The sequence below is a fragment of the Lithobates pipiens genome, unplaced genomic scaffold (assembly GCF_037356315.1).
Source record: "Lithobates pipiens isolate NorthernLeopardFrog02 unplaced genomic scaffold, aLitPip1_a1.2 Scaffold_8, whole genome shotgun sequence".
Lineage (NCBI taxonomy): Eukaryota > Metazoa > Chordata > Amphibia > Anura > Ranidae > Lithobates > Lithobates pipiens.
In genome coordinates, this window is record NW_027507903.1 from 42,335,958 (window position 1) to 42,350,439 (window position 14,482).

A 14,482-nucleotide genomic window follows, 5' to 3' on the forward strand; every position below is an offset into this window, starting at 1 on the left:
AGGAAAAACAAAGCATGGGATCTATGCCCTTCTTAGCCAAATTGTAAATTCATATCTGACTGCTAACCGTTAAAGCAGAACAATACTCGCCTTCAGGGAAGCAATGGCGTTTCCCGGAGCTCCCTACCAGCCACTAACCTCTCTAAACAGGCAGCGATCGATACCCAGAAGTCGGTCACTCAAAGATATTAGCAGCCAGAAGGGAGCTTTCATTGGCTGGCCCGATATGATGTCACTCCTGCACATGTGCAAGAGTTCGGTCAGCTTCGGCACTGCCAAATTCTACAATGAGCCACTTGTGCAAAGGCAGGTAGGTGACTTTAATGCAAAATAAACAAAGCACGTCCCTTCTGCATTCAAAATCCTGCCTGTTTGCCATTTTTATTTTAACAAAACTCCACATTAAGATGATTTTAACTTTTTGTACACGATAGAATCTAATATTTTTTATGTAATATTGTGGTATCATTCCCGGAAATTTGGCAACACAGAAAATACCACTCTTTTTTTTTTCTTGTTTTGTGTCCAGTTCTGAATGTAAAGCTCATTTTAGAAATTTTTATCCAAACTGGTTTCTAAAGGATTCCAATGTCTCGGCTTTTCCTTGACAAATAATCCCCATTCACTGAAAGGCCATCACTTGAGGTCATTGTCAAAGCTCCCTGTTCACACAACATTGTAATCAAAAATCCATGGATTCCTTTCAAAGAAAAGTACATCAACCATAGTATATTGCCACTGCCAACCTTCGCTTGTAAATGCCAGTTGGCTGACTGTCACTGTTTTGGAGCTAAAATAAGGTCAAATTAAGCCAGAGTAGAGTCAGAACCTCATATCGATCTACAGTGCCTTGAAAAAGTATTCATACCCCTTGACATTTTCAAAATTTTGTCATGTTACAACCAAAAATGTAAATGTTTTTTATTGGGATTTTACATGGCAGACCAACACAAATTGGCACATAATTTTGAAGTGAAGTGAATTTTTTTTTTTTTTTAAATAAACAACTCTAATCTGCATTTTGATGTCACGTTTAGTGTAAATTGACAATTTTGGAATGGGGCAGTGCGAAATGCGTTGGTTGCGTGGCCTGGTCAGAGTCCAGGCTGGGATTGCCATATGCACCTCAGGGATATCATGGATGTGCGTCCATAGGGACACTTTCTCATCCCCTTTTGGAACAGGTCACATGTTCCACCGGTATTTAGGGTGGAACATGCAACATGTTCAAGCAGCTGCAGCCTCTCCATCTTTCCCACCCCTCCCCAGTGACAGCGGGCAGGCATCTTCTCAGGGGGGCCCGCTGTCACGTGCTCATGGCTCCGCCCACCAGGCCACATCATGCACCTCTGTGAGTGGGAAACTACAATTCTGAACAGCCTTTGTGGCTGTCGGCTTGTAGTTTCAATGAACTACCATGGCGCTGTGGAGCGCTCTGGTAGTTCATTGTCTTTTCCTGTCAGTTTGTACTGCCCGCCCATACAAGGTACGGGCACACAGATACACTGAGAAGTCTGCAGGAGTCCTGTATGGCACATGTAATCTGCTGATCACTGGTGCAATGCTTTCCAGGCTCCAAGTAAAAAAATAAAAAATAAATGCACATTTTTTTTATCTGAAAAAAGATGTGCATTTATCATTTTATTTTAAAAGGTGAACTTAATCTTTAACCAGTTCCTGCCCAGCCAATAGTAGATTGATGGCTGGGCGGTGGTTTAGTTATCCTGACTAGGCATCATGTAACGTCCTGTCAGAATGGGCCGAACGCACAGCCGCGGAGCCAAAGAAACGTAGCAGAATACATTTTGGGATAAATTCACGAAGAACGATTATTTCTTTGCTAATTTTTTTTTTTTTTAAAGATTTTCTGTATTTTTTTTCCTTTATTTACCAAAAAATAAAAAACCCAGTGGTGGTCAAATACCACCAAAAGAAAGCACCATTTGTGTGAACAAAATTATCAAAATGTAGTTTGTGTACAACGTTGCACGACCGTGTAATTGTCATCCAAAGTGTGATAGCGTTAAAAGCAGAGAATTGGCCTGGGCAGGAAATGGGGTGAAAGTCCCCGGTATTGAAGTGGTTAAATGCAAATTCAAAACAGTTCTAACTTCTGTGGCAGGGCTATACATACACACACTCCATTCTCTGCATTCTTTGACGTACTATTCCATGGAGCAGCCTGGCTGTCGCCTATTCAGCGGAACATTTACCTTGTCAAAATATTTACAGAGGAGAGCTCGGGTCTCAGAGGACGACAGATAACTCAGCTTTGCCATGAGGTTCATTTCACACTGGGAGAGCAGACTAGCCGAGGCTCGAAGGACTCGCTGCCTGCGTGTTATAGATTCATTCTTGTATTCAATTGCTGCATCAAGAGCTTCTATCGCCTCATCCAACTGGAACAGGATCCTCTCTTCCTGAAGAGGGGAAATAAAGATTATATTCATAATATTATTTATAACTCATAGCGCCAACAGATTTTCAACCCAGATTTAGTCATCGTTCAGCCATAGAGGCGGCCGTACAGCGACTGCAGACAATGCTGTAGGAGACGGTTAGAAACTGCAGACATTCAGAAGCAGGTGGTCAGAGACTGCAGAAGACAGTCAAAGATTGAAGACATGCTGCATGTAAAAGCTTGAGATTATTTCACAATTCAATACAACCCACATTTGTATGCTCTACAATCTCCTTCAATAAATTACCGTCCACACAGTTCTTTAAAGAAATATCTTTAGTTAAAGACAGGGGACAATATATTATATATAAATATATTGTATAAAGATATATCCGATATATCAGTCTCGATGTTGCACCACTTTCTCAAACTTAATCTACCCAAAAACGAACGTATCATTTTTCCTCCCCCACGTGCAACTTCCCCTGATCTCTGTGTAAAAATCGATGGCACAACTATCAGCCCATCCCCACATGCCAAGGTCCTAGGAGTAGTCCTGGACTCTTAAGCCCCACGTCCAATCGCTGTCCAAATCTTGCCGCCTCAACCACCGAAACATCTCCAAAATACGCCCTTTTCTAACCGACGACACAACAAAGCTCTTTATTCACTCCCTGGTCATCTCTTCATTGGCCTACCTCTCCATACTCTATCCCCCCTTCAGTCCACCGTGAATGCTGCTGCCAGACTCATCCACCTTACCAACCACTCTGTCTCTGCTACTCCTCTCTGTCAATCCCTCCACTGGCTTCCACTCACCCAACAAATTCAATTCAAAATACTAACAACTACCTACAAAGCCATCCACAACTCTGCTACATCACTGACCTAGTCTCAAAATACCAACCTAATCGTTTGCTTTGTTCTTCTCAAGAAGTCCTGCTCGCTAGCTCTCTCATCACCTCCTCCCATGCTCGTCTCCAGGACTTTTTCAGAGCCTCTCCAAGCCTATGGAACTCCTTACCCCAATCTGTCCGTCTATCTCTTACTCTATTAGCTTATAGATGATCCCTGAAAACCCTCCTCTTCCGAGAAGCCTATCCCACCCACACCTAACAACTGTATTTTCATTTTTGTCCATCTGATCATCCCCCCACAGCTATTACCCTTTGTTCCACTTGACCCTCCCTTCTAGATTGTAAGCTCTAATGAGCAGGGCCCTCTGATCCCTCCTGTATTGTATAGTATTGTAATTGTACTGTTTTTGTTGTAAAGTGGTGCACAAACTGTTGGCGCTATACAAGTACTGAATAATAATAAAATATATACATATACAAACACACACACACACATACACACACTGTATACACACAGGATCTCACAAAAGTGAGTACACCCCTCACAGTTTTGTAAATATTTTATTATATCTGTTCATGTGACAACACTGAAGAAATGACACTTTGCTACAATGTAAAGTAGTGAGTGTACAGCTTGTATAACAGTGTACATTTGCTGTCCCCTCAACACACAGCCATTAATGTCTAAACCACTGGAAACCAAAGTAAGTACACCCCTAAGTGAAAATCTCCAAACTGGGTCCAATTAGCCATTTTTTCCTCCCTGGTGTCATGTGACTCGTTAGTGCTATAAAGGACTCAGGTGTGAATTTTGGTGTTATCGCTCTAACACTCTCATACTGGTCACTGAAAGTTTAACATGCCACCTCATGGCAAAGAACTCTCTGAGGATGTGAAAAAAAAGAATTGTTGCTCTACATAAAGATGGCCTAGGCTATAAGAAGATTGCCAAAACCCTGAAACTGAGATGCAGCACGGTAGCCAAGATCATACAGCAGTTTAACAGGACAGGTTCCACTCAGAACAGGCCTCGCCATGGTCGACCAAAGAAGTTGAGTACACATGCTCAGCGTCATATCCAGAGGTTGTCTTTGGGAAATAGATGTACAAGTGCTGCCTGTAGAGGTTTAAGGGGTGGGGCGTCAGCCTGTCAGCGCTCAGACCATACGCCACACACTGCATCAAATAGGTCTACAGGGCTGTTGTCCCAGAAGGAAGCCTCTTCTAAAGATGATGCACAAGAAAGCCCGAAAACAGTCTGCTGAAGACAAGCAGACTAAGGACATGGATTCCTGGAACCATGTTCTATGATCTGATGAGACCAAGATAAACTTATTTGGGTCAGATGGTGTGAAGCGTGTGTGGTGGCAACCAGGTGAGGAGTACAAAGACAAGTGTGTCTTGCCTACAGTCAAGCATGGTGTTGGGAGTGTCATGGTCTGGGGCTGCATGAGTGCTGCCGGGGATCTACAGTTCATTGAGGTAATCATGAATGTCAATATGTACTGTGACATACTGAAGCAGAGCATGATCCCCTCCCTCCCTTCAGAGACTGGGCCGCAGGGCAGTATTCCAACATGATAACGACCCCAAACACACCTCCAAGATGACCACTGCCATGCTAAAGAAGCTGAGGTTAAAGGTGATGGACTGGCCAAGCATGTCTCCAGACCTAAATCCTATTGAGCATCTGTGGGGCATCCTCAAACGGAAGGTGGAGGAGAGCAAGGTCTTTAACATCTACCAGCTCCGTGATGTCATCATGGAGGAGTGGAAGAGGACTCCAGTGGCAACCTGTGAAGCTCTAGTGAACTCCATGCCCAAGAGGGTTAAGGCAGTGCTGGAAAAGAACGGTGGCCACACAAAATATTGACACCTTGGGCCCAATTTGGACATTTTCTCTTAGGGGTGTACTCACTTTTGTTGCCAGCGATTTAGACATTAATGGCTGTGTGTTGAGTTATTTTGAGGGGACAGCACATTTACACTGTTATACAAGCTGTACACTCACTACTTTACATTGTAGCAAAGTGTAATTTCTTCAGTGTTGTCACATGAAAAGATATAATAAAATGTGAGGGGTGTACTCATTTTCGTGAGATACTGTTTATGTATGTGTAAAAAGGTTAAGAAACTGGACTATATTGTCTCACTTTATAATGTGTGTGGCTTTTGAATGGTGTTTGGTCCTGAATCTATTCATTCATTCCCACCCCTCCACACTTTTTTTTTTCTCCCTCTTCTGTATCAGATACTACTAGATATTCTCTTTCTTTTCCTCTCTTGCATAATTGATATTTATGGGTTGCAGTTTGCTATATGGGTTGAATATGTATTATGCTTTGTTATATCCATGTTAAGCGTTTTATGATAACCTCCAATCAGCTCTTGATCATATGTCTATTGCTATCAGTAAGTTTACTGCAAAATAGTTAAATTGTGATTAAGGCCCCTTTCACACTTGTGTGACGTGCACCAAGACTTGGGACTGTAAAGTCGCATGACAAGTTGTTCTCCATGATTTCCAATGATAGCCATTCACAAAAAGCGTCAGACTTCAAGTCGTGTCAACTTCAAAGTAGTCCCTGTACTACTTTGGTCCGACTTTCATGCGAGTTGAGGTCCACAGACCTTAAGTTTACACAGGCGTTCCCTGAAATTGCGGCAAAATCACGGCGGTAAAGTCACAGCAGTGTGAAAGGGGCCTAAGCATAAAAAAGGACAGCACAAAAAAAAAAAAAAAGAATTAAGCCCCATACACACTATCAGTTTTTCCTTCAGATTTACCAAAACCATATAATATAAGGTCATACCTTAGGTGTTTCAATTTGTATGTAATCAGGTAGGCCCTTGCACTACATGGTTTTGGTAAGCCTGAAGGAAAAACTCAGCAGAAAAATTGATAGTGTGTATGGGGCTTTATACACAGCAAAAATAAAACTAAATATTAAAAGTGGCAGTGCAATGCATAATATTAAGATGTTTTCAATCTCTGTAAAATACTTTTCATAGAGTCCATTTAGGGACACAAGTCTTTCATCTTCGGGTTATACTGCCAACTAAAAGATTGGACACAGGTAAGCAAAAAATAAAAATAAAAAATAAAAAACTGGTAGCTAGCCCTGAATACCCACCCCTCCTACCAGAACACCTCAGTTTTGGATTGAAAATAATTTTATGCCAAGTATGAGTAAGGAGGCTGTCTTCTTCAGTTTGGGAGCTATAACAAGGGCAAGCTTATCAGACTAACACTAAAACAATTTAGATTCAGGCAGAGTCTCTGCCGCCAATGGCTCAGAAGCCGTCATGGCTGAGGGTAAATTAGATGGATGGAATTAGAATGAACTAGAATTAAATGGTGCAGCATCTCTGTGCAGGAGTCATTTGCCGACTCCGATTGGCCTCTCCATTCAGAGTCAGTAAATAACATCTGGGCGATTTGTGCAATAAATGCTTGCATGACTGTAGGAAGAACCTCAAGGCCCCTTTCACACTACTGCAACTTCAAAGTTGTGCAATTTTATGGCCGTAATTTCGGGGACTGAAATGTGTAACTGGCATCAAAGTCATACCAAAGTAGAAAAGGGACTACTTTGAAGTCGCACAGATATGAATGGTACTTATTGGAAATCATGGGGTAAGACTGGTCATGGAACTCTGCAGTCTCAAGTCGCAAAAGTCTCAAATGGGCCTAAATGAAAGGCCAGAGAAACTGGCCACACCCAGCAGTATTAAAGATGACTCTAAAGGCAGAAGATAAAATGATTCTGGGCTTTAAAGCGGTAGTAAACCCGCTAATTTTTTTTTTTACCACCTGCAAAGCAAAAGGCATAATGAGCTAGTATGCACTGCATACTAGCTCATTATGAAATACTTACCTTAGAACGAGGCCCCGACATCTGGCCCGATCCACGCCGAGGAAGCTGACATGCTCCCTCTGCGTTTCTTCCGGGTATCGTGGCTCCGGCGCTGTGAGTGGCTGGAGCCGCGATATCGGCACATGCGCGGGAGATTTCATCACGGCCGGGTCCGGCCACTGCCGGACTTTCAGCCGAGAATCCCCTTGTGCGCATGCGCCGCTGCAGTCAGCGGCGCATACCGAGGGGAATATCTCCTAAACCGTATAGGTTTAGGAGATATTTTTTTTTACCTACAGGTAAGCCTTACTATAGGCTTTCCTGTAGGTAAAAGTAAAAAAAATGGGTATACAACCGCTTTAAAGAAAATCAATAGTGTTAAATATGAAAGGAAAACCTAGCGGTAACTCTAGACCTGGTAAACATTCAGGGTAGTTCCAGCAAGGTTTTTGCCAGTGTCCAATCACTTAAAGTGGTTGTAAAGTCAGAAGGTTTTTTTTATCTTAATGCAGGCTATGAATTAAGATAAAAAGCCTTCTGTGTGCAGCAGCCCCCCTAATAATTAGAGTCCATCTCTATCCAGCAATCTTGCAGGAGTGTCTCGGCAAGCCAAGACTCTCCCTCCTGATTAGCCATTGGCTCCTGCTGTCAATCAAATTCAGTGCGCCAATCAGGAAAGGGAGGGGGCGGGTCAGGGTCACAGCTCCATGTCTGAATGGATACACGGAGCTGCAGCTTGGCTTGGGTGCCCCATAGCAAGCTGCTTGCTGTGGAGGGCACTCAACAGGAGGGAGTGGCCAGGAGCACCGAAGAGGGATCCGAGAAGAGGAGGATCTGGGCCACTCTGTGCAAAACCACTGCACAGAGCAGGTAAGTATAACATGTTTATTATTTTAAACAAAAAAAAAACTGAAAACAAGACCTTACAATCATTTTAAAAGTTAGAGACAAATAACCAATGGTCTAAAGCAGTCAATAGAGGAGTCGAAAATCGAACGAATATTCTTGTCGATTGTCAGGTCGTTCAGTTTTCACATCATTAGTGTGCCAGCTGCAACACGCGATTTTTGTGTTGCAATCAAAAGTGACTGATCCAACATGTTGGATTTTTTTTATATTAGAAAAACGAAACAAATGATGGCACAAACGTATATGCCATTTTCGTTTTCTGATCAACAGAACTTTTGGTTTTCGACTCGTCTATGGCCAGCTTTAGAACCAACTCCTGTGTCCTGTACTGCACGATTATAACTATTTACCTCAGCAGAAAGGAGGTTTCCCTGCCGTAGTTTATCATCTATGTCCACCCTCTGCTTTAAAAGCAAATCCTTCTCTTGTCTCAGGTTATTAATCTCATCTCGTATTCGCTGTTGGTCATAGCCACTGCCCTGGCGGAGTTGTCCATTCTTCTCACTCAGCTCCTTCTCCAGATCCTCAATGCGGCTGGATACCCTGACAATATCATTACTCAGAGCCTAAGGAATAAAATAGAATTCGATTTTATGAAGAGTCAGCCTCAGAGTTATGTCCATAAACATAAAGCGGACACAGAAAATCTTTTTAAATTTAAAATAAATCTACAAACAAACATAAAAAGAACAAAAACACCAAGTCAGTTAATAAGTTTATGAAAAAGAATTTGTACCAGTTGCTCTTAAAATCTGTCTCCTGTAATCTCCTGCATAGCAAAGTGAGATGAGGAGAGCAGCCTTTTCAGCTAATATTGCTTCAAGCGAGCTCAGTGATGACCATCAAAGTGCTGCGGGTTCCTTCCCGGGCAAATCACACGATGTGGCAGGAGAGTTGACAAAGGCTTGCCATAGAGAACTCCTTTTTCTTTTAATTAGCTAGCAGGCCGATCGATTTAAAAAAAAAAAAAAAAAAAAAAAGAAAAAAAAAAGAAAAGCTGGATGGAGGAATCCTCTCTGTGACACTGTATTCTGACAGCAGGCATTCTCTGCTGTCAGAATACACCGATTAGCTGCTGCAGCCATTCATCGAGAATTTTTCTTCAACAAGACCATTTAACAAAAGATGAACAAGCGAGAGTGGTCACACATGGATAGAAATTTGTCCGGTCCTTGCTGAACTGGCCGAATTCCGATCCATTTATGGCCAGTTTAACTGAGCCAGCATGCGAGTACGACTACTGAGATGTTGGGGAAGGAGAGAGGGCATGTTCAACTGTTCACAAAGAGGAAACCTGCAGCTATAAAGCCTCGTACACACGGTACGATTGTTGGCAGGGATTATCTGTTGACAGACTGTTGTCCTAAAACCTGACCAGTCGTACGCTCCTTTTGACAATTGTTGTCCATTTTTTGGCCAGCAAATGTTAGATGACAGGCTAGTAAATTTTCCGCAGACAGTGGTTTGACCTCTGATTTTCGTATGGTCAGTACACAAATCCAGCACACAAAAGTCGAAAAGTACAAACACGGGTGCTCACAATCAATGCTCACCAAGACGAAATTAGCAGAAGATGCCCAAAGGGTGGCGCTCAAGAGCTGAAATACCTTGAAGTACATACCTACGTTTGTGTTTGTGGCACAACAATTGTGTACCATTAGTATGCAAGACAAGATCCTGGCACACGCCCTTTTGACAAAAATCAGACGCTCGGTTGGCCAACAATCGTACCATGTGTACCAGGCTTAAGATTAGGATAAGACTAATAACTGGACAAAACAATATCTAAGATTCATTTTACCAGTAGTTTATTCAGTTTTTTTATATGCATTCCTTAGCAAAATCATAAAAGGTACCTCAAAATGTTTTTTTTTTTTTTTTGCTCTTCATCTGTGTATTAAAGTGATTCTAAAGCCTCAAGGTTTTTTTTTACCTCAAAGCATTCAATGCCTTAAGGTAAAAAACCTTTTGTGCTGCAGGAGCCCCCAAGACCCCCCCCTTTCTTACCTGAGCCTGATCTGATCCAGGAATGTGCATTAGAGCAGCGGTCTCTCTTGTCATTGGGCAGACCAATAACAGCGACAGCCATTGGCTCCTACTGCTGTCAATCAAATGCTGTGACGAGGGAGCAGGAGGCAGGGCTGAGTCACCCATTCTGTGTCAATAGACACAAACCTGGAGGCTCATGAGTGAGCACGCATGGGTGCCCCCAGGGAAAGTGGCTTTCCCTGGGGGCACTCACTAAAGAGGAGGAGCCTGGAGCAATGGTGGGGCTCTGTGCAAAACCATTGGACAGGTTTGTTAGTTTAAAAAAACCTGGAGGTTTAATATAAGTTTAAGAAACTCACCTAAGTTCATCCTGATTAAACCCTTTCAACTGCCATTGAGGGCACGTCCTTCAAATGCTCTCCTCGAGCCCAGTGTCTGGTCCCAAACACAAGACAACTATTTTTCCCCCTAAATTTTAGTAGGTTGTCTACCATTAACTGAACCTTTCAAGTTAATAAAAGCAGCCTTCACTATAAACATTACCACAACACCGCTCTACATGCACAGGAAGTCAATACGTTCCATCTAGTGCTTGCAGCTGGAATCCATCTCTAGAATGAGCACCTCTACCGATGCAGCCCTGAAAACACATCCAAAGCCTACAACTATAACCTAACCTAATGATTAGAAATACAATGTTTATTGGGAGGAGTAAGTGCTTGAGACTTGAGATCTGGACCTTTCCCAGCACATGCTCAGCCATGGCACTGTGCACCAATCACACTGCTTGTCTCTGTGGTTCTGGGCTGGAAAAGAGCATTTTGTTCTATCTATCTATACGAATGCACGGGAGAATTTATCCATCTTGCTTCATGAATATTTACCTTGGAGGTCACTTGGAGGTCACTACCCTTGAGAGCCGTTTGAGGACTCCCTGGTTTATCTGTCAAAGGTTGCCAGATCTGAAGCCTCCATCTTTGATGTACACCACCACAAGCCTGTTCGGCTCATAGGGTGTATGACCTTTTGGGTTTAAACATTCTGGTAAGCCTTCATCTATTTGGATGTGGATTATCTACTTGTAAAACCCTCTTCACAAGTTATTTTCACTTTTGATGTCAAAATAGAGGTTATGAACACTTGGCTTCTATTCATTTTTTTGGACTAACTACACATTGGGCTTCTATAACTAATGGATTTTATGCTTATTTGCTTTTCATCATTGATGAACTTATTTAATGAAGGTTCCACACATTCTTTAACCCTTTCATGACTAAGCCTATTTTTGGAATTTGGTGTTTACAAGTTAAAATCCATATTTTTTTGCTAGAAAATTACTTGGAACCCCCAAACATTATATATTTTTTTTTAGCAGAGGCTCTAGAGAATAAAACGGCGATTGTTGCAATATTTTATGTCACACGGTATTTGCGCAGTGGTGTTTTAAACGCAACTTTTTGGGAAAAGGGACACTTTCATGAATAAAAAAAAACAAAACAGTAAAATTAGCCCAATTTTTTTGCGTAATGTGAAAGATAATGTTACGCCGAGTAAATAGATACCAAACATGTCACACTTTATAATTGCGCGCACTTGTAGATTGACGACAAAGTACGGTACCTAAAAATCTCAATAGGCGACGCTTTAAAAAATTTTTACGGTTACCAGGTTAGCGTTACAGAGGAGGTCTACTGCTAGAATTATTGCTCTCGCTCTGACGATCGCGGCGATACCTTACATGTGTGATTTGAACACCGTTTACATACGCGGGCGCGACTTCCGTATGCGTTTTCTTTGCTTCGCGAGCTCGCGGGGACGGCGGGCGCTTTGAAAATTTTTTTTTTATTTTTTTATTTATTTTAAAACGACTAAATTGTTTTAAAAAAAAAATAAAAAATTTGATCACTTTTATTGCTGTCACAAGGAATGTAAACATCCCTTGTGACAGTAATAGGTGGTGACAGGTCCTCTTTATGGAGGGATCGGGGGTCTAAAAGACCCCCCACCCCTCCTTTACACTTCAATGTATTCAGATCGCCGAAAACGGCGATTCTGAATACCGGATATTTTTTTAAAACCGGCGCCATTGGCAGCCGAGTAAACGGGAAGTGACGTCATGACGTCGCTTCCGTGTTTACGATGAGGAGACTGGAACGAAGCCGATTACGGCTTCATTCCAGTTCCTCCGCAGCAGCCGGAGGCGTCGGACCACTGATCGGTGCTCCCGATCGAGCGGGAGCACCGGTAACAGCGGCGAGAGGTGGCGGGAGGGGGGGACGTCCCCTCCCGCTCCTCCGGCATAACAGCCGCATCGGTTGTTATGGCTGGAAAGCCAATCGCCCGCTGAACAAAACGGCACCGGGATGATGCCTGCAGGTGCGGGCATCATCCCGGTATACCCCCCGGAAGCCGAGTACGCACATCTGCGTACGCTCGGCGGGAAGGGGTTATTATTGATTGTGAGACTCACAACATGGTCTTAGTTCATTTTTGAGATGTGTTTTTAAAGCTGCACTTCTATTTTTATATTATTATCTTCGCAATTGTCTATTTGCCGCGCCAGCTGCTGTTTATCATTTAAAGGGACAGCGCGGTATTACATTTTACATACACTATATTGCCAAAAGTATTGGTACACATGCCTTTACACGCACATGAACTTTTAATGGCAAAAAGGTAAAAATAACACAATAAGGGAGCCCCCAAAGCTGCATAACCCATAAGTATACAACAAAAAAAAAAAACAGAAAATTTCCCCAGGGTTTTTTTTAGCAGCAGAGAGTTGATGTGAAAATAGTTTTTAACTTTTAATGGCATCCCAGTCTTAGTCCGTAGGGTTGAATATTGAGCTGGCCCACCCTTTGCAGCTATAACAGCATCAGGTTGAGGTCAGGACTCTGTGCAGGCCAGTCAAGTTCCTCCACCCCAAATTCGCCCATCCATGTCTTTATGGACCTCGCTTTGTGCACTGGTGTGCAGTCATTTTGGAACAAGAAGAGGCCACCCCCAAACGGTTCCCGCAAAGTTGGGAGCATGAAATTGTCCAAAATTTCTTGGTATGCCGACGCCTTAAGAGCTCCCTTCATTGGAACTAAGGGGCCAAGCCCAACTCTTGAAAAACAACCCCACAACATAATCCCCCCTCCACCAAATGATTTGGAGGGGTGGCCCAATACTTCTGGCAATATAGTGTGGATGAGCAAGCTTGGGGTGGAGGAGCTTGACTGGCCTACACAGAGTCCAGACCTCAACCTGATTGAACACCTTTAGGATGTATTAGAACGGAGATTGCGAGCCAGGCCTTCTTGTCCAACATCAGTGCCTGACCTCACAAATGCGCTTCTGGAAGAATGGTAAAACATTCCTATACACACACTCCTAAACCTTGTGGACAGCCTTCCCAGAAGAGTTGAAGCTGTTATAGTTGTAAAGGGTGAGCCAACTCAATATTGAACCCTACAGACTAAGACTGGGATGCCATTAAAAGTTCATGTGCGTGTAAAGCGTGTAAAGGCGCTCCAATACTTTTGGCAATATAGTATATATTCAAATGGATATGGATTAGCCTTAATTTATTTCAAAGTCTCTATTTGAAAATCCCATTTAGTTATGGTATTAAATCCCCCACCCACACACACTCACCTGGCTGGATCGAAGCCTCTTGATCTCCAAATCATTCTTCTCCTGTAGAAGTGCTTCTTTCTTATTCAATATCCCCTCCCTTTTCTTCAGTTCTTCTTCTAACTCGCCCAAGGCACGGCGCTGTTCCAGGACTTTATCAATCTCACCGTCCAGCCATTTCTTCTGCTCTTCAATTTTCTAGCAAATAAAAGACGCATGCAGATAGATTATACACGCTCGGAGTGACTGCTATGCTAAACAGGGGGATTTGCCAACTCCTTTTTTATGAAAGTCAAATTGCTTATTTTACTTTATATCTACAAAAAAAAAAAAAAGCACAAAACACTGCTAAACAGATAACAGCAGCAAACCTGTTTGGCTGGTGATGAAAGAACAATTATACCAACCGGTTTTCATCAAACAGTTGTATACTAGAAGATGCTGTGAAATCCATGAAGCTTACCTGCTGCTGCTCCAGACTGATAAGTGATCCATTGCTCCCACTTCTCCTCTTCCTTTGAAAAGCCGCTATTTCCTCAGTTTTGATCCTCAGTATCTTTTGTTGCTGTTCATGCTTTAACTCAAGCTCCTAAAAGGCAAGGCAGGAAATCTTTTGTTAATTGGTCGTCTTACTACCTGCCACCTGCTGAGTTCCTCCAGGCTCACTTTGCATTTCAGATCACAAATAAGGCAACTAAAGCCTTTGAATATAAAAAAAAAAAAAAAAAAAAAAAAAAAAAAAAAGGGGCAACTTTGCATTTTTTAATGATTAATTCCAACAAAAAGGTCTTTTGCATTGCATGTGTCTGAAGCATAATGTTGAGCAGATTAGGCTGTGGTTTTCATGT

At 42.6% G+C, this 14,482-nt stretch overlaps 1 protein-coding gene across 1 annotated transcript in view; it reads right to left on the reverse strand.

Moving 5' to 3' along the window:
* The window catches only part of KIF7 (kinesin family member 7), a 95,325-nt gene that overhangs the window by 19,244 nt on the left and 61,599 nt on the right, over positions 1-14,482 (reverse strand). The window contains exons 13-16 of the mRNA XM_077472803.1: positions 14,098-14,223; positions 13,656-13,832; positions 8,375-8,590; positions 2,214-2,420 (exon numbers count right to left, since the gene is read on the reverse strand). Of these exons, the coding sequence (XP_077328929.1) occupies positions 2,214-2,420; positions 8,375-8,590; positions 13,656-13,832; positions 14,098-14,223 (726 nt within the window). The remainder of the gene's footprint in view (positions 1-2,213; positions 2,421-8,374; positions 8,591-13,655; positions 13,833-14,097; positions 14,224-14,482) is intronic.